The sequence below is a fragment of the Rhincodon typus genome, chromosome 6, assembly GCF_021869965.1.
Source record: "Rhincodon typus isolate 14 chromosome 6, sRhiTyp1.1, whole genome shotgun sequence".
NCBI classification, from domain to species: domain Eukaryota; kingdom Metazoa; phylum Chordata; class Chondrichthyes; order Orectolobiformes; family Rhincodontidae; genus Rhincodon; species Rhincodon typus.
The window spans coordinates 20,926,318-20,952,595 of record NC_063337.1 but is presented as its reverse complement, the minus strand read 5'-3'; the positions used below and the strand labels follow the sequence as shown (position 1 = coordinate 20,952,595).

The window sequence follows — 26,278 nt, the reverse complement described above, 5'->3', positions numbered from 1 at the left end:
CCTGCTGTGTTCATCCAGCTCTACACCTTGTTATCTCAGATTCTCCACCATCTGCAGTTCCTACTATCTTTGAAACTTCTACAGTCTGCTGCATGGAGACCTAAAAGGTCTAGCTCCAGTTTTTTGACTCTGCCACCTAGTCCATGTCTCACCAATTAGCAGAGATGATTCCTCCCAGTCCATCCTACCTATTCCTCTTGATTTCTTGAAACATATAACTAAATCACTACTCCACCTTTTACATACAAGATAATACATTCCTAGCTTGTCTGCCACTCCATCATTAATCCGGCATGCACCTTATCAGATGCTTTTCAAAGAAAATATCACAATCACCCAATGTACTGGTAAGTAAAACCTCTGTGTAATTGTTTGGAAAGTTGTTCAACATTAAAGATTGCAACTTTGCTAATGGCCTTGAAGAACTCATTTGAATTCAATAACAAATTTAACCGTTGGACTTGCAGAAGAAAATTGTAAAAATGACTAAACAGAAAACTATAACGTGGCAGGTGGGCTTCATCCTGTGGAGGTTTTTAAAAGGTATAAATAGAAATAATAATTGCAGGTGCCTGCATGTCTGCACTAATAACAGAAGATGTAGGTGTGCAATGAGGTACAGAACTAGTCAGCAATTCTATTGAGTGGGCTATCCTGAAATAAGATCTCCTTTATGCACTTTTCAGATACAGGTGCATTTTCCTGGCGTTTTCTAGTCTTATTCCATCCTTTACTAAACAAGAGCTAGCGTTAAATTATATGCAAATCAATGCCGCTTTTGGTTTTGTACCACCTGAATATATCTGCAGTCATTAAAGCTGGGTCACATTTGAGTCTCTTATTGCTGGAAAAAATTAGTAAGTCAAATAGCTCAGTGATAACCAAACCATTGCACACTCATGTATCTCAGTGGCTGACTATAATTGCATATCACTTAGCTCACTCAAAACAGCTCCCCACTCCATAATGAACAAACTGACAGACAGGCGCTACACAATGATAGTACTGGCATCAAAACCAAGAAGGCAAACCAATTACAATAATAATAGCCGCAACGTTGTTTAATCAGATTGTCAACCTTGCAGCATTGTTGAAAATTTATCCAAATGTTCCTTGCTGTCTTATACTCAAAAGCAGAAGAAACAGGAGTAGGTCAGTTGGCCCGTTAAGGTTCCCTCAGTATTCAATTAGATCAAGGCTGATTTTCAACCCGTCTGCCACTTTCCTGCTTTACCTCCATGTCCCTCATGTCACTAGGCAACAGAAGCCTATCAGTTTCTGTCTTGATCATACACAATCACTTAGTTTCCACAACCTTCAGATGTGGAGAATTCCAAAATGTCACCACCCTGTGAGTTTCTTTCAATTTATTCAGGCAATGTGGACCTCATTGGCTGGGCCAGCATTTAATGCCCATCCCTAACTGCCCCTGAGAGGGTGCTGGTGAGCTGCCTTCTTGAACAGCTACAGTCCATGTGCTGTAGGAAGTACTACAATGCCATTAGGAAGGAAGTTACAGGATTTAGACCCAGTACCAGTGAAGGAACAGCAATACATTTCCAAATTGGAATGGTGAATGGTTTGGACAGAATTTGCAGGCAGTGGTGGCACATGTGACTGACTGAAATAGAGGAGACCTTTCCAGGAAGACAGCAAAGGCAGAAGTCGAAAGACTTTGTCAGAAAAGTGCAGAGGTAGGGTCACGTTGTGTCACCTCCTGACAACCCACATTTATGGAAGTCTGCTGATCATGCATTGCAGTTATCAGCCATCTCAGAACCCATCGGACTGGAGTTTAAGTAATTCATCTTTGATCCCAAGGGACTGCCTAAGAGAAAAGAGATCACAACAGCAGGAATTCTAAGAGTGACAACACACGAGCTGTCCTTTGAAAAGGAAGGCAATCATTTCCAAAGTTTTCAACAGGCTGCCCTCTCATTTACCTGATTTTTATGCAATCTCAGGGAATGTTCTGCAAGATTTCTTCCTGTATCCCTGCATGAAATATTGAAATGATTCTGGAATATCCTTTTAATCTTATCAGCTGCACAATAGACCAAGAACTTTATAGAAATGGTAGTTCTATTCTGGTAACAGGTAGGAACCATGATGACCCTTTGCTTATTGAGTCATCACTGCCTATTATTGTGGCCTTCATTCCTTTGAGAGTGGAAGACACAGCAACCAATTCCAGTCTTAATCTCACCGAGCTGTCACTGTGGAGGCTCATGCAAGAAAACATGATTATTTGAGCAAGATTTTGGAGTGTTGCCAGCAACATTGTACCGTTTGTCAGCATGATTCACCACTATTCAATGAGGAGGAGAGAACATTGTTTGGAACAGAGTTACATTGTGTATTGAAATGTTTGTCAGTGAAAACCCTTTGACTGACCCAGCTGGAGCATAGCCAAAAGTCTTGTCTTGAATGTTGTAAGCTCATATCATTTTGCACATTAGAATCACTAATTAACGATTGAATCAAATTTTATTTTTAATGCACAGAACTTTGTGCGTTTTACCAATCTTTTTAGGGTTGCAATTTGTGATTCGGGCTGCTTAGAATTGAGGGACACCTAATTATTATGATTGTCCAGTTTACTGTGAAAACTACAAACGACTAGCATTAATTTATAATGAATGATATACAAGATGTCATGAGAGAATTTTAATTGAATTGAATTGAACCTCATAGCTCAATCATACTGACGTCACTAGAAAACTGTGCAATCTTAAGGTGTTAATAAAAAGTTGTAATACATTTCTACATGTTACATTTTACATCCATGATAAATTACTACACTTGATACATTTGTACATGATATATTTGATGACCAAAGTGCATTTTGTATGCATACTTTTGATGCATGTAAAATAAGTTTCCTGAAGCCTTAAATTCACAGGATGTTTTGTTTCTAGTCTTATGCTAAGAGCAGTTGGGCTGATACAATCTTCTGGAGTTACCCAGGGCAACATAGTCAAGATTCTGAGAGCAAAAAACGCTGGACATCACAGCAGGTCAGGCACCATCCGTGGAGAGAAAGCAAGTTAACATTTTGAGTCCAGATGACTCTTTATCAGAGTCAAGATTCTCTTTGTTATATCCTTGCCAAGGGGAACTGTGCATAATGGCATGATTGGTTTCAATGTTGTCACTTCCTTGGTTAAGTAATATGCTATTACTCAGTGGTGTCACATGAAAAGTGGTCACTGGACTGTGGTCCCAGAGTACAGGCTACCTGTTTTAAACAGTGCCACAGCAAGGTAAAGAGGCTAGATTTATAATATTACAACAATTTTCTTTATTCTCACACCACCAGCTTCCTCGTTCTGTGGATCATCCTCTACCTTCTCCAGCATGCCGCAATCACTGAATTTTTTTGTGCCTCTCTCCACCTTTCATGGTTTCAAAAAGAATCCCTCCCTCCACAACACCTGCTCCCCTTAACACAGTACTTTATATTCGCTGCTTACAATGAGGTTTATTCTACATTCGTCCACAAATGTGACTCCACAGGTTCTGATTGCCTGTCATTTGAATTCCCACACTGACCTGTCTGTTCTTGGCTTCCTGTAACATTCCAATTAATTGGCCCGAGGAATTTCACCTCATGATTCATTTAGGCAATTTGTAGTCTTCCGGATTCAACAGCTTCAGATTCAAAACCTCTGCCTATTTGTTCAGATAGCAGTTGAGGATTGTGATTCTTCTATTCCCATTTACACCTCCTGGTGATCCACATTGTGGAAATCCCATTGTCATCATCTTTTGCCTTGAACTATCTTAACTTTTGTCATTTAGAATAGGATAGGATAGAATTAGGTTTATTGTCACGCATACTCAAGTTACAGAATAACACGATTTCAGTGAAAAGTATACAATGTTGCCAACACATGGCGCCATCTTAGGTATAAAGTACCTAGGTACCATTCTTAGGTACAAAAAATAGAGGAAATAAATAAAAAAGTTACACTACATCACAGATATACATAGTATAAGTATAAGCTAGGAAAATAAGAAATAAGCAATAAGCATAGACATTACAGTCTTTCTGTAACGGTTTCCCCGTGGTCTGCCTGGGTTCTACCGTTTCCCAACTGATACCCATTTTCACTCTGAGCTCACTGGCCGCCATCCCCATTCTGCTCCAGTCTCCTGGCGTTCCCCACTCTTCCCTGGGCTGCTGGTATTCCTCACTCTTCCCTGGGCTGCTGGTGTTCCTCACTCTTCCCTGGGCTGCTGGTGTTCCTCACTCTGCTCCGGGTTGGTGTCTACCGTCCCAGCGCTCCAGGCCGCTGTCCCGCTCCGCTCCAGGCCACTGGCCACTCCTGCACTGCTCAGGATCGCTGGCAGGAGAGGAAGAAGACAGGAAAAAAAACACAAGAGAGAGAGAAAAAAGAAGTGAAAAAAAACAAAGAGGAATGGATGCAGTGGACAAGATCTGGCTGGAGCAACCTATTCTCTCATCATCTTGTATAGGCACCTTATTGCAAACTTTTCCTTAAAGCTCCACGTGCTTAAAACTTGATACTGTATATAAGAAAAGTTTAAAGTCAACCAGCCAGATTTTCAATGATGTAAAAGCTGATCTGGTTTTAGTCTCAATTCTACTTTTCTGTCTGCCTCCATAACCCTCGATTCTCTTGCCTATTAAAAATCTAGGTCAGTCTTAAATAAATCTAATAATCCAGCTTCAGGGAAACAGAATTCCAACACTAACAACACTCTGAAAAAAAAAGTTCTCTGCATCTCCATTAAGGAAGTGAAACCTCTAATTTTTAAACTATGTCCATAGTTATACTCTGTCCAAGGATAAACATTGTTTCAGAATCTACCTGCTAATTTACTTGTTGTCTTATGTCTCTTATGTTTTCCAATTCTGACGAAAGATTATTGGCCTGAAATTTTAACTTGTTTCTCTTTCCAACAGGCAGAGAAGGGTGGCATGGTGGCTCAGTGGTAAGCACTGCTGCCTCACAGCACCAGGGACCTGGGTTTGATTCCACCCTCGGGCAACTGTCTGTGTGGTGTTTGCATGTTTGGTGTTTGCATGTTCTCCCTGTGTCTGTGTGGGTTTGTTTCCTCCAGATGCTCTGGTTTCCTCCAGGTGCTCCAGTTTCCTCCTACCTTCCAAGATGTGCAGATTAGGTGGATTGGCCATGGGAAGTGCAGCTTTACAGTGCGGTGGTGTGGGTCTGGGTGTGATGTCCTTTGGAAGCTCAATGTGGACTCAATGGGCTGAAAGGCCTGCTTCCACAGTGTAGGGATTTGATGGACTGATTGATCTACTGAGCATTTATGGCATTTTTTTAATGTTGTTTAGTTTTAACCTGCTGCCCAAACATAATGCGTGTGTTCCTTATGGAAATCACCTGATTTTAATTTTCAATCAAATGAATGAAAGCTTATATTAGCAGCTTAGCAACAGATGCTGTGTCATCACTGGACTAGATCAGCTTGCTAGGCTCCTGTGTTCTTATTCACAGATCTGATAATCAAGTAGGCAGGGAGCAGTTCAAATCAAGAAGCTGTCTCCTACTCCTAAGAGCGGCATTTACTCAGTTTCTGACCCTCTATTGGATCCTCCCCCAGACACACACACACACACACACACACACACACACACACACACACATATATATATGTTACAGGACCTTCCCTCCCCGTATTTTACAGAACTTCTCTTTGCTGCATTGAGGCTATCAACCTGTGCACTTTTTGTCTCTAATTGGCCACATAACGACAATCTTAGTCTTGCCCTGGAAGCAGCTTTCGTGCTGCTTTGAATGTTGTTTCCATGGCAACTTCATCCACTTCTGCAGCCTCTCTACACCCACGTCGTACTCTCAGCTGTTAAAACCCTCATTCATGCTTTTGCCGTCTCAAGACTTGATTCCTCCTTTTTGACATTCCAGCCTTTCATTAACTCAACCATTTTTAAAAGAAAAGTACTTTGTTTTCCACTGAGACCTGATCAGCCCTCACCCTACACCCTTCCTGACCTGGATTACATTTAAAATCCTCATTGTTGTTTTCACATCCTTTCACAGTGTTGCTCCACCACATCTCTGTGACTTGCTCCCGCCCTGTGACATCCACTTGTCCTCTCCAGTGACCTTTCTGTCACCACATTGAATCCTCCCCTTAGTTTCTGAGCCCATCACTGGTAACAGAGCTTTCAGGAAACCTGCCCTATTTTCTGCCACTTCACCTTTAACTTTGTTGACCTTTCTACTTTTCTCTCCACATTATGTCATCTCAAAACCAAGCTTTTCAACCACACTTCAAGATAGCCCTTTCCATGCTTTATCAACAACTTTTTTTCACATCTATTTTGCTTATTCTTTCCACTCTGCAAACTATTTTCTGTATTAACAATACTGTGCTATACGCCTGGAATCCCATTGTTCTATTATGGTGAGGAAAAAAAAAGTCCCTAATGTGTTGTGTTTGGAAGGTCCTCTGATGTGCTAATGCATAAATGTACTGCCAGATGTGGTACTCAACCATAGAGATTGGAAAGGCTTGATCTGATCAGATTTGGTCTGTACTGAGTAGAAGTTTTGTCCTTACAATTGGCCTTGGTGCCCTAGTTAGTGAGAGACAGCTCAACAAGAATTCTTGCTTCTGATCGCTAATTGTTGAGAGTATGTGGTAAAGTCATTAGATAAGGCCAGAATGAGGCTTGGCATTGAACCCTCCCAACTCCCATATCAAGTCAGCCTCTGATCCGAGAGTCAAGAAGCTGTGGTTGCCAAGGTAGTGGAATTGCCCTCAAAGAGAAGCAGTCTGGTATGTGGAACCAAAAAGAAAGATATTGGCTATAGTACGGGTGAATTCAAGGGAATCAAATGGTGTTCCTCAATATAAGGTTGTGATCTTATGGAGTAGAGAATCACAATATCGTCTGATGTGAAAGGTAAAATTGTCTTTTGAGGCAGAACAAAACCTTTAAAAAAACTGATAAATGTAGGCTTATTGTGTGTCAAGTCAACTTTTAACAAGCTCTGTGACCTATTTTGAGTCCATGAAGGTGTTAAGTTTCTTTTTACACTGGCAAGGAAAATCATAATGGAAAATATAATTAACTAGTTTTCAATTGGAAAGCATCGATACTGCAATCATCATTAAAGATGATTTACAAACATACTGACAAGGTCATCGGATATTACCATGTTTTAGAATTTTTGACTATTTTACCACAGAAGGATTTCAGTGCACACCAACAGCAACAAGATAATCTGATTCAGTGACATTGGTTGCGGGATGTTAGAAATGACTCTGTTCTTTGAATTGAGCCATGGGATCTTTCACGTCCATGTGAAAGGCCAGATGGGGCGTCAATTTAACATCTTCTATTTAAGATGCCACCAGACAGAGGAGAGATTTGAGAGAAGTGATGAAGATAATGATAGGTTTAAAATAAAGTAGACCAAGGAAACTATGTCCCATTGGATGATGGTCTAAGGACTAGAGGGCACAGGTCTAAGGTTTTGGCCAATAGATGCAGGGGAATGTGAGGGAAAATCATATTACGCAGCAAGTGATAATGCTCTGCAATTCACTCCCTGCTGTCAAGTGAGGAAGTGAAGATGACAAATAACTTCAGAATAAAATTAGATTGGCATGTCAGGAAAATAAATGCCCATGGCTACAGGGATATATTTGATGAATGGGACTGACCTACAGTGAACTGACACAAATTGATGGACCAAAAATCAAAATTGCTGTGTGGGTGGAATTTTCTCAGTGTCTGAGAGATGCGAGCAATGACAAAAAAGATCCAGGGAATACAGTGAGAATGAAAGATGCGACTCTCAACATTGAGAAAACAAAGTCTGATTGTCCCCATAAGGTTTCAATAGCTAGATGAAAATCTAGCTAGGATGCAGCAATTGCACGTATTAACATCTTATAATAACTTAATCTTGCCTCATTTATATGCAGGTTGCTGTTTTCCCAGATATTGTTGGGAAACTAGATAGCGCTAATTCCTGGAAGTCCGAGCAGTTATCTGGGTGGTGCAGCTCACCAGCGTCCTGTCTGGGTCTCCATGTTGGCCAGCATTCCCCATCATCTCTGTGATGTACTTGGGAGCTCACCATCACTTTATATTGCCATGCTGCTGCCAGACTTTGCACGCAGGGAGAGACAGCCATCTCATGCATTGGAACAGCTTGCTTCTTGGGCCCTCGTTTGCTTTCTTAATGCTCGTTCACTTCATGCTTACTTGCGTGCCTTGCATTTTTGTACTTTGCCATTCCATTTAAAACTTTCCAGCTCGCAGAAGTTCTTTCTTGTGTTGTCTCAGTGCAGGCCCAAAGCCAGTCAATAAGACGGTAATACATAGGAGCAGAAATAGGCTACTCAGTCCATTGAGTCTGTTCTACAATTCAGTGAGATCAAGACTGATCTGATTATCCTCAAACCCATTTCCTGCCTTTTCTCTATAACCCTTGATTTCTTTTACTGATTAAAAATCTGCTTCTCCTAGTCTTGAATACACGTAATTCGCCAGTCTAAATGGCTCTGCAGTCAGTAGATTTCCACAGATTCATTATTCTTTAGCCCTCCTCTCCATCACCCCAGATGGCTGTCAGTTTGCATCTTTCAGCCATGTTGCTTTGAATTGCTCACCATCACATGAAGGGCAGTTCCTGGTTGGGCAGTTTAAATATGGGCCCCACAGTATGAATGTCATAAAGTCCCGGAAACAAGTGAGCACTCCTTCCTCTGCTGAGTGCAAGAGAGGCACTGTGGAGGCAGGATGCGTAGTGAATGGGGCGAACAGCAGAGAATTGGCTGAGAAAAGCCGCCAGGGCTCTTGCGGGGGGAAACTCATGAAACTCGCTGAAATTAACACTTCGGCAAAATATTGTCAAATTCATAACTCTGACAGGGAAGCACTCCTTCAGTACTGCAGTGCAGTGATGATGGGCTCAAGTCCCTACTATGGGCCTGAATCTCCAATTTTCAAACCTTGAGAGGTGAGAGTGCGGCCAGTGGCCAGGGTTAATACAAACCAATTCCATTTTTATAACATCCAACTATATTCTAAGAAAACATAAAACTAAAGCCAAACGTTTCTCACACTGAATGACGATGTTCTTCCTGCTATCAATTCAAAGCAAGCTCTTTATTCATTTCAGTTTTCTGCTCTTACTTTCCTTGAATATCTCTTGAAGTGGTAGTTTAGGTTTATCTTATCTACCTACAGTAAAATGTTGTGTTTGAACGCAACTCATGTCTACCTAGTCCATTTTAAATACCCAAGCCCATGTTTGTAATGGAGATCACTGTGTAAAACATATCCAGCTGAAATTGCACTCTCCAATGAAGCAAGTGCTGCAGTGCTACTTATGTTAAGAGGATGTCACTACATTGTGACAAGTTTTCATTTCATCATAAACGTAGGCTTGGGGATATGTGGTCATAATATAGTTTATATGACTTTAAAATGGGAATGGAGTTCGGGCAGCTTGGTAGCTCAGTGGTTAGCACTGCTGCCTCACAGCACCAGGGACCTGGGTTCAATTCCACCCTCGGGCAACTGTCTGTGTGGAGTTTGCACATTCTCCCCCTGTCTGCGTGGGTTTCCTCCAGGTGCTCCAGTTTCCTCCCACAGTCCAAAGATGTGCAGTCTAGGTGGATTGGCCATGTTAAATTACCCGTAGTGTTCCGAGATTGTAGAGTGGATGGGTCTGGGTGGAATGCTCTGAGAGTCAGTGTGGACTTGTTGGGCCGAAGGGCCTGTTTCCACACCATAGGGATTCTGAGAGTTATATCAGGATGTTCTGATTTAATTTTTCCTTGTTCCTCTAACCTACTACATGCGGTTTTCAGTCACCATGTGCCAAAGGAGATCAAATGTTATATATTAAAAATCTTGGGTATAATATAGTACATGCAACTCTTGTTCTCTGATTACAATCTTCTTGCTATAAAATATGTTTTCTTCAAGTTTGCTATGGAAATCCTGTTAGCATGCTATTTTAGATATCGTAGATATCATCAAATTCTTCCTTTAATCATCTGCTTTCTAGACTGTAAAGTTAAAAACTGTCTAATTGTTCCATATAATTCATCCACTTCACAGTTGCAGTAGGTCTTGTTGCTTTTTATTACCTTTTCTTGTTGTCAGGTGATAGATGTCTTGTAATGCCTTAGCATAACCTTTTGTAGACAATGTGCCCATGTGGCTTGCCTGCCCTTTCAATTGTATTTGGCAAACCTCAATGTAATTTAAGTATTATTTTTACACTTGCCATGTGGGCGTTCACATCGCATTGTCTGTTCCATTTGCAACGACAAAAATACGCGACACAATCACCCTGTGATTGGCATTGAAATGTTGAAGCCAGAGGGAGTGTCAGTTGATTACCAGTCTTGTCAGTTTACTTGTCATTATTGACCAGGAGTCAACAAAGCAAATAGGTTGCTCAACCACAAAAGCCAAATACAGAAAGTAATGCTAAAAATGTAAATTCTTGTCGTTACATCACATTCTGACCACTGGTGGTTAACAAGAAATATATGAGACATTCAGATCTTGGATTTGATCCGAAGAAGAGTTGTATATCGATCCTAAGCGCTGAAGGAATGAGTTATGAAGAAGTTGGGAAAACTTGGGCTTTTCAACCTTAGCTGTAGGTGACAAAGATTGGTGTAAGGTAGTAAGTGGTACAGAAGAGGTCAATCCTTGTTTAAAATAATGTATAGCAAAATGTCAAAGGAAATATTTAACCAAGTTAAGTCAAATTGCTGTGATGAAGTTTTTCAGATGAAAAATGGTAAATCAGTGGATTGGACCTCGAGTTAATGTAGTGAAAGCTAAAAGTCAGAACTTTTTAAAATGAAACAATAGAGTGAATGAAAATCTTTCTGCCTCCCTCTCTGTCTTGTGGTATACTTTTGATAATTTTGACAAAGGTTTGAATTTTATCTCATGCAATTTTATTATTTGCAAGCTCATCCTTTCATAGAAACCTAGTGCAGAATTTTCCCAGGTGGGTTCATGTGTATGAGAAGTGGGAGGGCCCCAGAAACTGAATCTGAGTTAGAATCCCCAATGGTAATGCATTCTGCTGCAGGAAGACAAGAGGGAGCCTCCTTGGATCTGTCATGCAGTAAATATGAAATGGCCAAGATAATTAAGCAGCCATTTATCCCAGATTGTTGAATTTCCTACTTAACAGCACAGAGGATATCAATACACCCCAAGGACTACTGTGGTTGTAGCTTAGCACCACCTTTCTCTAGGGCAAATAGGGTTGGGAAATAAAAATGCTGGCCTCGTTAGCGACATCCACACCCTATGAATAAATCTTAAGGAAATTACGCCAGGGCACCTGTTATTTTTGACATGTTAGTAGCTGTGCAGGGTCATCGAGGTGAGTGTAATGAGCACTTCAGCAGTGAAATTCACAAGACGGAAACTTTGAGCATTGAAACTGAAGAGCTTCAGCCATGGCCACTGAATGACTGCCGTTCAAAGCCTGCACATTCTTAGGGAATGCAATCATTCCATAAGCAACTGTCAACTTCTTGGAAGGCATTTCACCCATCCAGGACTTCGCTCACCTTCAGCTGCACTTACTGCGGTAAGCATTCGCCATGGAGTCAGAGCAGCTTATGAGGGTCTAGCTTGAACATCTGACTAAAAGGAAGAGCGGAAACCAGTCAGTCCACTAACACAGCATCAGCATCAGCTACCTTCTTCTCAGCCTCATGGCAGAGGGGATAGAGACCACAATTCAACTGGAAGAATGCATACTCCCCAACGCAGGTTTTACAGATGCACAGATAATTCTGTTGTACATTTGAGCACCAGTTCCTTAGCCAGCTCAGTCTCTCACTTGATACAGGGATTTGACACAGCTTTTTAAGGTACTGGAGGACTCGGTGACATGGTGTGAATTTGCCCTATATTCTGAAAGATGAAGGAATAGAGCCTTCGTTATTGCTGTGGAAATCCATTCCTTTAAATGTTGTGGAGCAATAAACTTCCAAGCTGGCGACTTAACAAGTTGATTGCCATTTTGTCCAAACGTATGCATTCTGGGACAGCTGTTTTAAAAAAGATGAGGTTTTTTTTGTGTAGTTCTTTAATGGGATGTGCGTATACTATCTAGGCCAGCATTATCATTGGCCTTGAGACAGTGATAATGAGCTGCTTTCTTGAATTGCAAGAGTGCTATTAGGAAGGGAGTTCCGGGATTTTGTCCCATTGACAATAAAGGGAATGGCAATATGTATCCAAGTTAGGATGGTGTGCTGCTTGGAGGAATGATCCCATGTGTCTGCTGACCTTGTCTTTCTAAGTGGTAGAAGTCACAAATCTGAAAGGTGGCTTGACAAGTTGCTGTTCCTATATTGCACATACTGTGACACCTCTGTGTCAGTGACAAATGGTTAAGTTGGCAGATGGGGTACTGATCAAGTGGGCTGCTTTATCCCGGGTAGTGTCCAGTTTCTGGGGTGTTGATGAAGTCAGACATAATTAGGCAATTACAGAATATTAAATATTAGACCACTCTCCTGACTTGTGCCTTGCAGATGGTGAGCAAACTTTGAGGAGTGAGAAGATGCTGCAAAATTCACAGTGTCTGACCAGCTCTTGTAGCCACATGATTTGGCCGGTTAAGTTTCTGGCTAATGGCGGTGAGCGACTCAGTATTGAATATCAAGGAGAGGAAATTAGATTCTGTGAGGCTGGCAATGGTCTTTGCCTAGAACTTGTGGTGCATCTGTTACTTACCACTCAATACAAGCCTGAAAGTTGTCCAGCTCTTGCTGCATAAACACACAGACTGCTTCAGTATCTAAGGAGTTTCTGACTCTCAGTAAGGGGAAAGTTAGAGGCTTAGTGCATGATGGGGTGTGAGTCAAGATAAAATGGCCTCAGCATCACAAAGATGGCAGTAAACAAATTAGATGAAATGGCCTTTTCTAGTAGTACCTCAAATTCACAGGGGCATTTACCCCTTAAAACACCAAACACCTGGTGAATTTCAGTGAAGGCGGCAACCAATCAGAGAAAAGTGGCATCCATATGGTAATTTGACATAATTGGAAAGCAGCTAGTCCTCCAAATATTGCGAGTTCTCGCTGACATTTCGTGTTAAGAGTCTCTCTAATGAGCAAGCTGTCCGATAAGTAACAAAAGGAAGCAAGAGTTGCCAAGGCCTGTTTTGTTAGTGCTTGGAGTGCTGACTCCTTGCTAGGGCTGGGATGGAGGGACATTTTGCTGGGTCCAGTGGTCCTGCCAGGGAGAAGAAAAGATGGCTGCAAGAAGAGTGGGATGATGAAGGAGGGAAAGTGACTGCAAGAGTTTTAAGGGGAGATGGATGCTGAAAATGAGGGAGAAGTTGTCTGTATAGTGTAAAAAATGGGATGACAAAGGAGAAAGAACAATTTTAAGTCCATCAACAGAGAAATACTCAATTAATGGCTCTGAGTTAAGTATTCCTTGCAATTGTGTCTGGAAGTATGCAGTTTAAGGTTGTATAAGTTCAGGAGCTCCTATATGGGGAAAATTGTAGTGGATGCTGTTGTAATAAAGACTGTGTCGATCGGTCAACTTAAATCTCAGATTAAACCTGAGATGCAGTAAAAGGGATAGTAACTGCCTAGTTAAAATCCTCCAGCTTTGTGCATATTGAGTGAAAATTTGCTATCTGTTACTTTGTCCATCTGTGGAAAGTATGTTTAAAAAAAATTATACAGGACATTGGTGAGGCCTCTTCTGAAATACTGTGTCTAGTTCTGGTCACCCAGTTATAGGAAGGATATTATCAAGCTGGAGAGGGGTCAGAAGAGATTTACCAGGATGTTGCCAGGTATGGAAGGGTTGAGTTATAAAGAAAGGCTGGATAGGCTGGGACTATTTTCACTGGAGTGTATGAGGTTGAGAGGAGACCTGATACAAGTTTATAAAATAATGAGAGGTACAGATAGAGTTAATGGTAGGTATCTTTTCCCTAGGATGGGGAATTTCAAGACAAGGGGACAAAATTTTATGGTGAGTGGAGAGGGATTAGGAGGCAATTTTTTTACACAGCGGGTAGTTCGTGTGTGGAATGCACTTCCTGATGAAGTAGTGGATGCGCGTACAATTACAATGTTTAAAAGACATTTGGATAAATACATGAATAGGAAAGGTTTGGAGAGATATGGGCCAGGAGCAGGCAGGTGGGACTAGCTTAGTTTGGGATTATGTTCGGCATGGACTGGTTGGACTGAAGGATCTGTTTCCATGCTGTATGACTCTATGACTCTATAATAGGTATTATATTTATATAAGTGTACGTCAGTTAGTTTGAAGTATAACTTTTGTTGCCAGCTTATGCTAATTTAATTTTCTATGGAAAACAGTATTAATGCTTTCCTTGTGCATTGTGACCTTATGTTTAATGAAGGGTTAATCATTAACGAGTTATTGATGAATTCCTCTAATTCTGCTCCTATGTGAGGTAACATATCCTATTGTGAAATATACAGAATGTATTGTTACTATGTGAGTGCATCGCTCAATAAATATATTGAGTGAGTGAGAATAAAAAAGGAGCCCCTGAAAATCAAAACATAGCATTCAAAAATCTGAAGAAGAGCCCAAATAAAAACTTATTTTGAGACTTGTCTTCTAGTTTTCTATGAATAAAAAATATACTGGTGCAATCTACACTGAGAATTAAAAAGAAAACCATATGATTATGTATTGCAATAAGAAACTCTATCCACTGTTCTTTTATTCATTCATGGGATGAGATCGTCACTGGCTGGGCCAGCATTTATTGCCTTTCCAATTGCCCAGAGCACATTGCTGTGAGTCTGGAGTCACGTGTAGGTCAGACCAAGTAAGGATGGCACTTTCCTACCCTAAAGGACGTTAGTAAACCAGATGGGTTTTTCCTGACAATTAACTGTGGTCATCATTAGATTCTTAATTCCAGACTTCTTTTGATGTCAAATTCTACCATCTAAGATTCAATCCCAGGACCCCAGAACATTACCTGGGTCTCTGGATTAACAGTCCAGTGACAATACCACTAGGCCATCACCTCCCACATGTATTTCTAAAATTATTAACTACAATGTTATGCATAATGTCAACAAAGTTTTACAGTTTGAATTTCAACACAATAAACCTCAAGGCACTAACTGTACAGTTTAGTGTTGAGCTCTGGATGTTTCTGGTGTCTAATTGTGTAGATTATTTACAAAGTGTGGGGAATATTTATGCCGCATATTGCCACCCTTAATAAGTTCTTAATCTTGGCTCTGAACCACTAAGCAGTTTAGTGAGATATCTATTTGGCCTGAACTTTTCCTGAATTGCAGCCATAAAGACTGGAACAAAATAATTTAACATCCAGCACATGCCCTTGTAAATACAGGAGACAGAGAGTCTTGAATTTGACGTGTGGATAGAATCCATTTGTTTGAGAAAAATACAAGGGATTATAACAGCTTACAGATAAATGTTTACTCACTAGTTTAAGTATTAAATTCAATAAATTTCAACAAATATAGTTTCCTTGGTAAATCTGCCTTGAATGACCTTTTTTTAGGTTGTTCAGTCTTTTGTTTGACCTCTGATGTTGTTTAATTCCTTTAAATGCCATAATTGTTGTTATGATTTTTTGTTTCCTAATTCTATTTAATTTTGTTGCATATAGTGCCATTCTAACAAGTAGGAGGGACAGTTAGCCTGATGATCATGTATGTGATTTCCATTAATATATATACCACGTATGGGTTTGGCCAGTACTTCTACTCAGAATGAGTTGGGTACATTTTGTCTATTCTGCACTGTATTCTGTAGAACACAGTGGGCTGGATTTTATAATCCTTCACTGTTTAGTTTGAAGGTGGAGTGTGACTTTGGGGTGGGGAGGCACATAAAGTCCAGTGCGTGACTTTCTGGCCACCCATCCCCAATGTATCTCCCATGGGTAAGGGAGCTTTGGGCATGCCGTTTGTCTACCATTTGTTAGATTGAGGCCCTTAAGTGACCGGTTAATGGCCCTCATGTTGCCTCCATTGTTATTCTACCTACAGCAGGGGTTGCTCTCATCTTGCCATAGGCCTGGCAGCTTTAGTTGTGCACACTATTGGACAAGGGTAGTGACCCTCTTGTTGAGTCTGCTGAGCCACGTGGATGCACCTTTCCACTCTTCTCAAGGTCATCCCTTCCCCTTCCCCTTCCCCACTGAAAACCGCCTCCATGAGGACAGCCACCCTCCAGTCCTGGGCCCAAGACTTGGAGGTGCATCAGGGCCCAATAACCAGAGTGAGGAGGACGGGGTGTAGGGCCACTGCCCTAGAATGATGCCACTATCCTCGCTCAGGGCATTGGGAGAAGCCTGGGATGCAACTATTGACCTTGGCCAGGAGTGGTGCCAGGCTCCATGATATTTATACCTGCCCCCGCTGGGACCCCTGACTCTAGACATAGTTGGGCCCCATGGTGTGGTGGAATTTGGTTAGCAGCTCTTCAAGATAGAGCTTCTTTCCAAGGTTGGAATGGAAGGCCATCTTTAAGCCACAAACACTGCTTGCAGCAGTAAATTGCCTCACGGGCAGATGTCAGTACCCAATCTTTAAGCCAGGCCAGGGAAGCACCTACCACAATAGACCGTAAAATCCAGCTCAATTCAGCAACATAAATACATACAAGCCGTGCAGCTCTGCAGGGTTAGATCAAAGGATACAGTATAGGTAGTGAGTCTTGACATTCATTTCTTGACAAAAGCAGGTGAAATGTAGGAAATGTACAGCCCTGGAATAGGAATTCCTTTCAGAATTGATTAAGTGAGATGAAATGTGAGGTTTCCTTGATTTGGGATTAGTTCCCAAATTCAATTGAGGGATGGAGAATCAAGATTTGAGAAGACATTTTAATTCTCAGCTTGCTAGCCAGTGTGGTTTGATGCACTTTATTGTGCAGAAGGCAAATAAAGGGTAGGCAAGCAGAAGGGATAGGCAGCCCCATGACAGTGCAATTACTTCAGAAGCGTGAGGGAAGTAAACTGTAATGGTGAGCAGCCCTGGAAGCCAGACTGAACCAAACTTGGAGTGAACTTCTGAAAAAAGCAATGCATCGCAACAACTGAAGCAGCAAGCTTCCTAAATCAAACTATTTTTAAACTTCAGCCCAGGCAATGCAGTGACAAATTATACCATCCTGCCATATAAACCACTGGATATATATACCCTGTTTAATATCATTCCCATGAATTACATTCAATGCTTGGTTATAGAGAACGAACTGAAAAAGATTAGAGGACATTGGGTAGACTTTCCACTTTGGGCATCTCAATAATTTTGGGACAAATTTATTCCAAATCTGTGCCGAATTTCAAAGTTGTTATTTTCCCTGAAGTCCCACTCAAACTTATTCATATATTACCTAAAACAAGATCTGTCATAACCTAGTGTGTTGGGCAGCATGCCAAAATGCAATAATTTATTATTTGATAAATTGCTCTAAGAAATTTGCCTTCAGATATTTAAAAATGGTAACTTGGCAGAGTTTGATTGAAGCAATGAAAAATTGTGTTTAGCACAAGAAAGTTTTACTTTTTGTGTCAATCCATCATCTCTGGGTAACCTGATTTTAAATTGCATAGAGCAGGTTATGGATGCATTGAGTTACAATAGTGGCTTTTATTACAATACATGTTACATTCAAAAGCTTTGAACACTTGCCTTTTACTGCCCTTGCATCCAAAAAGGACGAACCTACATTTTAATGTCTTCTTGAAGAGTTTTCTTGTATACATGCTTGGGTAATTGAAGACCATAAGAAATAGGAACAGGAGTAGACTGTTCAGCCCCTTGAGCCCAATCCACCATTCAATAGGATCATGCTTGATCCAAAATTTCTCACATCCACTTTCCTGCCCTTTTCCCATAATTCGTCACTCCCCACTGAGTCTGTCTGTCAAGAATCTATCTGTCTCAGCCTTAAATATGGGGAAGAACGCTGCCTCTACAGCTGTCTGTGGTATGGAGTTCCAAAGACCGTCAACCCTCTGAGAGAAGAAATTCCTCCACATCTCAGTTTTAAATTGACAGCCCTTAATTCACCCTGTGCCTGTGGCTATTTTAGTGGGCAGGCTGTTCTTCCAGACTTTTCCAAAAGATTGTGGAAACCTGAATTGCGTTGAGTAGAGATTCCTCTTTAAGTTTCAGAATATCTTTTTCCACTTGAACTGAGATTTACTGAATTACAATTAGGAAAAACAGCAGTCAAGTGGAAACTCCAGACCTGTAGCTTTCCAAGTAATTAAAAGAATTAAATGTGATCATTTTTCTTGTGCATTATCTGCTAATGTTATCCAGAAAGGCTGAAAGAATTTCACTCTATATAGCTCCTTTCATGACCTCAGGATGTCCCAAATTGCTATACAGTCACCTTTGAAATCTCATCACTGTGCAACACAGGAAATGCTGCAGCCCATTTGTGCACAAGTTGATCCCTGCCTAGTAATGAGCAGATGGCCTGCTTCTTCATAACGTTGGTTGAGATGTAAAGAAGATGGCCAGAACATTGTGGAAATGGAAAAAAACAAAAACAATTTCCAGTTTGCGGGCTCCAGCCACATTCTCTTTACTGTGGACAAGCAATCCCTTTACATGTTCATCCGCCATCAGGATAGTCTCAGGGCTCTCCCCTTCTTCCTGGTAAAAAGACCTGAACTGTCCCCATCCACCACCACTCTCCTCCACCTCGCCGAGCTCATCTTTACTCTAAACATTTTCTGCTTTAATTCATCTCACTTTCTTCAGGTCAGAGGGGTGGCCATGGGTACCCGGGTGGGCCCCAGTTTTACCTGTCTCTTTGTAGGACATATGGAACATTCCTTGTTCCAGTCCTATTATGGCCCCCACCCACAACTCTTCTTCCGGTACATCGATGATATCATCGGTGCTGCTTCCCTCTCTCATCCAGAACTACTAAAGTTTATCAATTTCAGTTCCGGTTTCCACCCCGCTCTCACCTTCACCTGATCCATCTCTGACTCCTCCCTTCCTCAACATCTCTGTTTCCATTTCAGGGGATAGACTGGCCACCAATATGCACTGCAAACCAACCAAATCCCACAGCTACCATGACTATATATCCTCATACCCGACTTCCCGTACAGATTCTATTCCACTCTTCCAGTACCTTCATCTCTGTCATATCTGTTGTGATGAAGCCAACTTCGACAAGGGGGCCTATGAAATGTCCACCTCTTCCCCAACTGAGGATTCCCCAGCACCGTAGTTGACAGGGCCCTCAGCAGGTCCGACCCATCTCCCGTACTTCCACCCTCACCCCTTCTCTTCCCTCCACAACAGCGATAGGGTTCCCTTTGTCCTTACCTGCCATCCCACCAGCATCCACACCCAAAGGACCATTAGCCGGCATTTCTGTCACCTCCAGTGGGATGGCACCACCAGGCACATATTTCCCTCCCCTCTCTTGTCAGCCTTCGCATGGACCGTTCCCTCCTGGACACCCTGGTCCACTCTTCCTTCACCCTCAGCCACCCCCAACAGCCCCAATAGCACCTACCCCTGCAACCACAGAAGGTGTAACATCTGTCCGTTTGCTTCATCCCTGTTCGGTACCCAAGGGCCCAAGCATGCCTTCCAGGTGAAACAGTGCTTTACCTGCACTTCACACAGTCTAGTCTACTGCATTCGCTGCTCACAATGTGGTCTCCTCAATATTGGGGAGACAAACTATGGTGTGGGTGACTGCTTTGCAGAACACCTACATTCTGCCCACAAAAAAGAGCCTCCAGTTGCTGCTACTTCTACGCTTCACCTTGTTCCCTAGTCAACATCTCTGTCTCAGGCTTCCTGCAAAACACCAGCGAAGTGAAGCTCAAGCTGGAAAAATAGCATCTCATTTTCCGCTTAGGAACTCTACAGCCTTCTGGACTCAATATCAAGTTCAGCAGTTTTAGTGCTTGAGGTACCTTCTCCCTTGTCCTTACCCCAACCTCCATATATCAGGCCTTGTCATCACATGGTCTACTATTTCAAACAACACATCGTTAGCCACTAATATTCCCCATTAGCAGCCATTCATTCTCCTTGGCTGACTATTATCCACTCCTTTGTCTGTCCAATTGTTCTTATCTCTCTTTGGGCTTTATCTCCATCTATCGTTTATTCCTTACCCCCTCCCACCCAACCCTATCTTCTGCATAAAAAAACAACCTTTTCCTAGCTACCATCAGTTCTGAAGAAGGATCACTGGACCCAAAACATTAACTCTGCTTTCTTCACTGATGCCACCAGACCTGTTGAGATTTTCCAGTAATTTCTATTTTTACTTCTGATTTCCAGCACCCATAGTTCTTACGGTTTTTTATCATTGAAATGGAGAAAGTCAGATTAGAATAAATCCACTCATAAGGAAGACACAGATTGTTTAATATCTACATTAAAGCTCACAGGTTTACATTTATCAAAGACTAACTGTCCATGATAGTCTCACAAAATACATTTCAAGATCATTGTTAAAACTTCTGAGTGAGGCCTGTTAATATTCTACATCATATACCAAACAATTTTTTATCAGACTAAAATTTACAATATTGGAAGCAACTGCAGGCCGGTTTAGAAATTTAAATAAATCTATACTGTAGAGTTTGTTCTCCTTTACAATTGTGCACAGATGGACGTTATGAAACTAAGACTGTTTAAACAGCAGTTTAAGGCTTTCAGAGACTGCACAATCATAATGCTGAGAAATGATCCTGATAGCTGTCCAAATTTAGGCCCTGTATGGTCGGCCAAGCTAAATACCAGTGAAATATAGACTATAGACAATTTTGTTTCTACTAAAGCCAGCAAAGGAGACAGCAATCCTACTTGGCCACAAATAGCTTGTACCCAGCATCTTCATGTGTGATAAATCATGCTTCCTTCTTTCTCTTATTTAAATAATAAATGTTGCATAGAAACAAAGAAGATAGGAGCAGGAGGAGGCAATTCGGCCCTTCAAACCCGCTCCACCATTCTTCATAATCATGGCTGATTGTCCAATTCAGTGGCCTAATCCTGCTTTCTCCCCATAACCTTTGATACTATTTGCTCCAAGTGCTATATCTAGTCGCCTCTTCAATACATTAAATGTTTTGGCATCAATTACTTCCTCTGGTAATGAAGTCCACAGGCCCACCACTCTTTGGGTGAAGAAATGTCTCCTCATCTCCATTCTAAATGGTCTACCAGGAATGCTCAAACTGTGACTCCAGGTCTGGACACACCCACCATCAGGAACATCCTCCCTGCATCTACCCTGTCTAATCGCGTTAAAATTTTGTAAGTCTCTATGAGATCCCCCCTCATTCATCTGAACTCTAGTGAAAACAATCCCAACCTAGTCAATCTCTTCTCAAATTTCAGACCTGCCACCATTGGAATCAGCCTGGTAAACCTTCGCTGCACTCCCTTGAGAGCAAAAGTGTCCTTCCTCAGAAAAGGAGACCACAACTGCACACAGTATTCTAGTTGTGGCCTCACCAAGGCCCTGTACAACTACAACAACGCATCCCTGGTCCTAAAGTGGGATTAGGCTGTTGAGTTGGAAAGCAGTAGTAATGAAATGTTTCACAGGGGACACATTGTACTGTATCTCAATTGGTGAGTAACTATTCCGCACACAAAAATAACCCCACTCCCCCCCAACCCCCCCAAGAACAGAGATCTAGTGGCAATGAATGTGTGAGATACACTTTAATCAGAATTTTGGGAGGCCTGAGAGCACAGCAGTACAAGTGGAGTTGTGGAGTTGACAATAGAGATAAGTTTGAAGTTTAAGGCCACATTGAGGTAAATGGACTAGCAGAGAAGGAGAGAGTGAAAGAGCACTGCAAGAACAGCAGGAGGCAAATGAGAATACCAAAGTAATAGAAACAGTGGGAAAGAGTAATGTGAGAATTACAGGAAATGTGAGGGCACAGCAAAGATAAAAGGAATGGAAAAATGGGGGGAGAGAGAGAGAACTGCCCAACCAAATAAGTATTGCAGTGTGGAGATGGTAGGAACTGCCGATGCTGGAGAATCTGAGATAACAAGGTGTAGAGCTTCAGAAATGAAGAAGGGTCAAGACCCAAAACGTCAGCTTTCCTGCTCTTCTGATGCTGCTTGGCCTGCTGTGTTCATCCAGCTGTACACCTTGTTATCTCAAGTATTGCAGTGTTCTCTTTTTTCTTTAAGGTTGTGAGATGTGTCAAACTGACCTTGGAATCTGTAACGTAATATTACTTATTAAATTAATAAACTAAACTAATTAGTCAATAGAACTAAAATAATCAATTCACAATTCATTTCATTTAATTTAGCAAATAAATATTTTAGATGGAAACATGGCAGGGCACCTCATCCTCTAGGAACGCGCATTCTGTTCCATGTGGGAACTCCAGGATGCTTCTCACGTTCTGTGCAACCAATCTACAGCAAGTGTGTCATCTGCAGGAACTCAGGCTCCAAATTTCACAATCTGACAGGTAGTTGGCTTTATTGTGGCACATCCACAAGGCTGAGAGCTATGTAAATAGCATATCTCTAGATGTGATTATTCTATAGTGTAAGGATGTGCTGACAGAAGGGGAATGGATGATGGTGAAGCACTGGAAGAGGCCTGGCAGGGTAGTGCAGGACTACACTGAGGCGTAGATACTCTCATTCAGTTTGGAATACTAATGAGAATGATGGGTAGTGTAGCTACCAAGTGAAGTCCACAGCATCATGGCTCAAAGAGTTGAACACAGGTAAGAGGAAGTTTGGTTGGCAAAAATGACAGGGCATTCTCTAGTTCAGAGAACATGTGGAACTATGGCCATGGACAGTCTGTTACCGATCTGGTACCAAAAAGAAGCAAAACACTCTGATGAGGGAGAATAAACAACCAGAAGTGCTGGTCTGTATCAGTACCGACAGAGGTAGAATGAGAAAGGAGGCCATGCAGGCAGATTTTAAGAAACTAGTAAAGATACTGGGTAACAGCATTGTTTTGTTAAGAATGAAGAGACATGATAAAATCAAGGATATTATTACAGGAGAAGTCAGATCCCAGGCTGAAATCTGGCTTGATTGATCACAATGTTCTTATTTAATGAAGTGGTCTATCATTTAAATGCAACCACGTAATGCTGAATGTCTGGTTTTATCACAAAAACAGAAGTTTATTACTCAAAAGAAGAGAAAATGAAATAGAATAAGCAAAGTTATTTATGTACAACCCAATTTGAAAGATTTCAAAATGCAATAATACATTCCCGTCTATCCCAATGCAATCACTTTACAGTATCCTTCTCTCTCATATCTGTACGTTTTTACTTAACTGTCTACTTCAATTCTCAGCCTTGAAAGTCTGATAGCCTCTTCCTTAATTAATTTTGCAACTGAGATTAAATTTTTGAAGCTTCAAATAACCCATTCAACTTTTCAACCAAAGCCTGCTGCAGCTTTCAACTAAAACCCTTACACCAGGAAATTATATCCTGACTGTTCTGAACTAACTGCTTTCAGTTCTTATTATCTAATTTCAATCCTAACTCTGCAAACTAAAACCAAAAGCTTTCCAATCTAAGGGATTTTCTCTTAAGCAAAAAAATCAATCCCCTATTCTTCCAATTTAGAAGCAAGCTTGTTTATGCTGTCCAATTGTAAAACTCCCAGAATACAAACACATTTCTATTAGCACTCCAAGGACCATCTCTCTCTCACTCTTGCTCTCACTTGCTCACTCTCGCTTGCTCACTCTCTCATACAGTTTCAAAAAGTTATTGGATCCAGAAATACTGACATGGTAATCATTAAATTTCCCCATATACATTGACCGAAATCCATATGCCACTAGTACAAAATCCACATGCAACTAGTTCAAAATACAAACTCCAAAATAAATTATGTTTATACGTATATATAAATTACTCATATTAACTTTACTTTTTAAAGTGGGCACAGGAGCAGAGAGACTGGGTGACTAATACGTGTATAAGTAAAATAAATTTTGTTTATGTATATAATTTATACACCATAACCTTACTGATAGAATTTTTAAATTGTGTAAAGGAGCAGAACAACTGAGTGACTAATACATGGATAAGTTATTCAAGGTGGCAGGAACTGTTGAGAAGGTGGTTAAAAAGTCGTGTAGGATCCTTGGTTTTTTTTTGAATACGTACAGTGCAAAGCAATGAGGTGTGCCAGACCTTCATAAAACAGTGGCTTGATATCAACTGAAGAATGTATGGAATTCTGGGCATCACATTTTAAGAAGGATAAGAAGGCTTTATAGAGGGTGCAGAATGGATTCACAGAAGTAGCTCCAGGACTTCAGTTAGGTGAATTATTTTTTCTTTACAACGTCAACTTTAATTGTTAGAGAAGCTACTGATGAAACAAAAGACTGATACCAAAGAGTCTTTTGTCTAAGACAGTCATCTAAAATAAGTGAAGCATTGCCAACAACAATACAAGAGAGCATAGTTCAATCCAAGATATGTTCTCAGAGAAGTAAAACTTGAGTGGAGATCTGATAGAGGTGTTCAAAACTATGTGGGTTCTATACAGAGTAGATGGAGAGAAATTCTCTCTGTTCATAAAGTTTGGAAACCAGGGACATTGGGTAAAGGGGAATGGTAAAAGAACAAAAGGTGACATGTGGAAAATCTTTCTTACGTAACAAGTAGTTTGAGATGTTTTTCTCTTTCATAGAACGTGACTATTGCTGGCAGGACCAGCATTAGTTGCCCATCCGTAAATTCCTATTGAACTGTGTGCCTCACTCGGCCATTTCAGGGCAAAGTTAAGAGTTAATTACATTGCTGTAGGTCTGGAGTCACATATGGACCAGACCAAGTAAGGATGGCAGATTTTCTTCCTCGAGGACCTGATGGCTGTTTTTAGCAACAGGCAATGATTATTTTTGTTTCACCTTTACTAAAACTAGCTTTCAAATCCAGTTTTTATTTTGTTAATTGTATTTAAGTTCCACTTCTTGCTGCAGTGGGATTTGAACCTATGTCCCTCATGCAATAGCTTTGGTCTCTAGATCGCTAACCTGGGACACTATATTGCTTTCTTTGGTTTCTAGCCTGCTAATCTAGTGTCACTGCCACTAAACCACCATTTCCCTCTTTGGTGTGGATTGCACAACCTGAGAGTGTGGTGGGAGCAGTTTCAATTGCAGCTTTCTAAAGAGATTGGTTAAGCACCTGAAGAGAAAAGATTTGCAGAGCTAAGTTATGCTCCATCCTTGAAATTCATTAATAACCCAAAGAGTTCGATGTTATACAAAAACAGAAAGTTCTAGAGAAACTCAGATCTGGCAGCATCTGCAGAGAGAAAAATAGTTCTTTCTGACTAAGGGTTACAGGATTTGAAACAATAACTCTGTTTTTCTGATGCTGACAGATCCACTGGGCTCCTCCAGCACTTTCTGCTTTTGTTTTGGATTTCCAGCAACTGCAGTATCTGTTTTTTATATTGTAGAGTTCGGTGTCATGGCGCAGTACTTTTGTCGTAAATCAAGGTCAAGTGGAACTTATTCTAAAATCAGAAATTGCTTCATTGGATTGATGCTAATTTTAATCATAATTACTGTTCACAACATTGGTAATAAAATGCTGATCTTGTTTATCTTAATTAATACATTGACCATTATCTTCTAGCTCTTTTTCATCATTATATTGCTTTCCAGACCTTGGCTACATGCAGGAGGATCACCAATGTTCACTCTAAAACCCCATTCTTCTGTCTTCACTCTCCTTACAGTTATCTCCATATACCGTATTCGGGGATTTGCCAAAAAGGAGATCACTGAAGGAATTGGGCTAAATGAAGCAGATGGAGGCTTATTAATCCCTAATCAGTGAAATGATGTTGTTTTCTGCATGGCAGGATCTACTGAAGCACACTCCTGACGATCACCCAGATCATCCATGCCTGCTGGCAGCACAGCGTTACATTAAGTTACTAGCTGAAAGGATAAACAAGGGGAAGAAGAATGCAGAGGAAGCAGAGAAAGAGGCTCGCATACTGCAAGAGATAGAATCCCATATAGAAGGCATGATGGATGTGCGTATCCATGAAGAGGTACAATTATTATACGCAAGCGCGAAGTTGTGACCAAAATTAATGTTTAGCAGGGCTATGCATCACCAACATTGTCTAATATCTGAGATAACAAGGTGGAGAGCTGGTTGAACACAGCAGGCCAAGCAGCATCAGAGGAGCAGGAAAGCTGACATTTCGGGTCTACACC

General features: G+C 41.1%; 1 protein-coding gene across 3 annotated transcripts in view; it reads left to right on the top strand.

Annotated features, from left to right (window-relative positions):
• Positions 1-26,278, top strand: part of LOC109921678 (rho guanine nucleotide exchange factor 17-like) — a 432,839-nt gene that overhangs the window by 342,384 nt on the left and 64,177 nt on the right. For 2 of the 3 annotated variants that reach the window (XM_048597755.1, XM_048597754.1), the window contains exon 6: positions 25,915-26,109. In XM_048597755.1, the coding sequence (XP_048453712.1) occupies positions 25,915-26,109 (195 nt within the window). The remainder of the gene's footprint in view (positions 1-25,914; positions 26,110-26,278) is intronic. The other variant, XM_048597756.1, reaches the window with a different exon arrangement.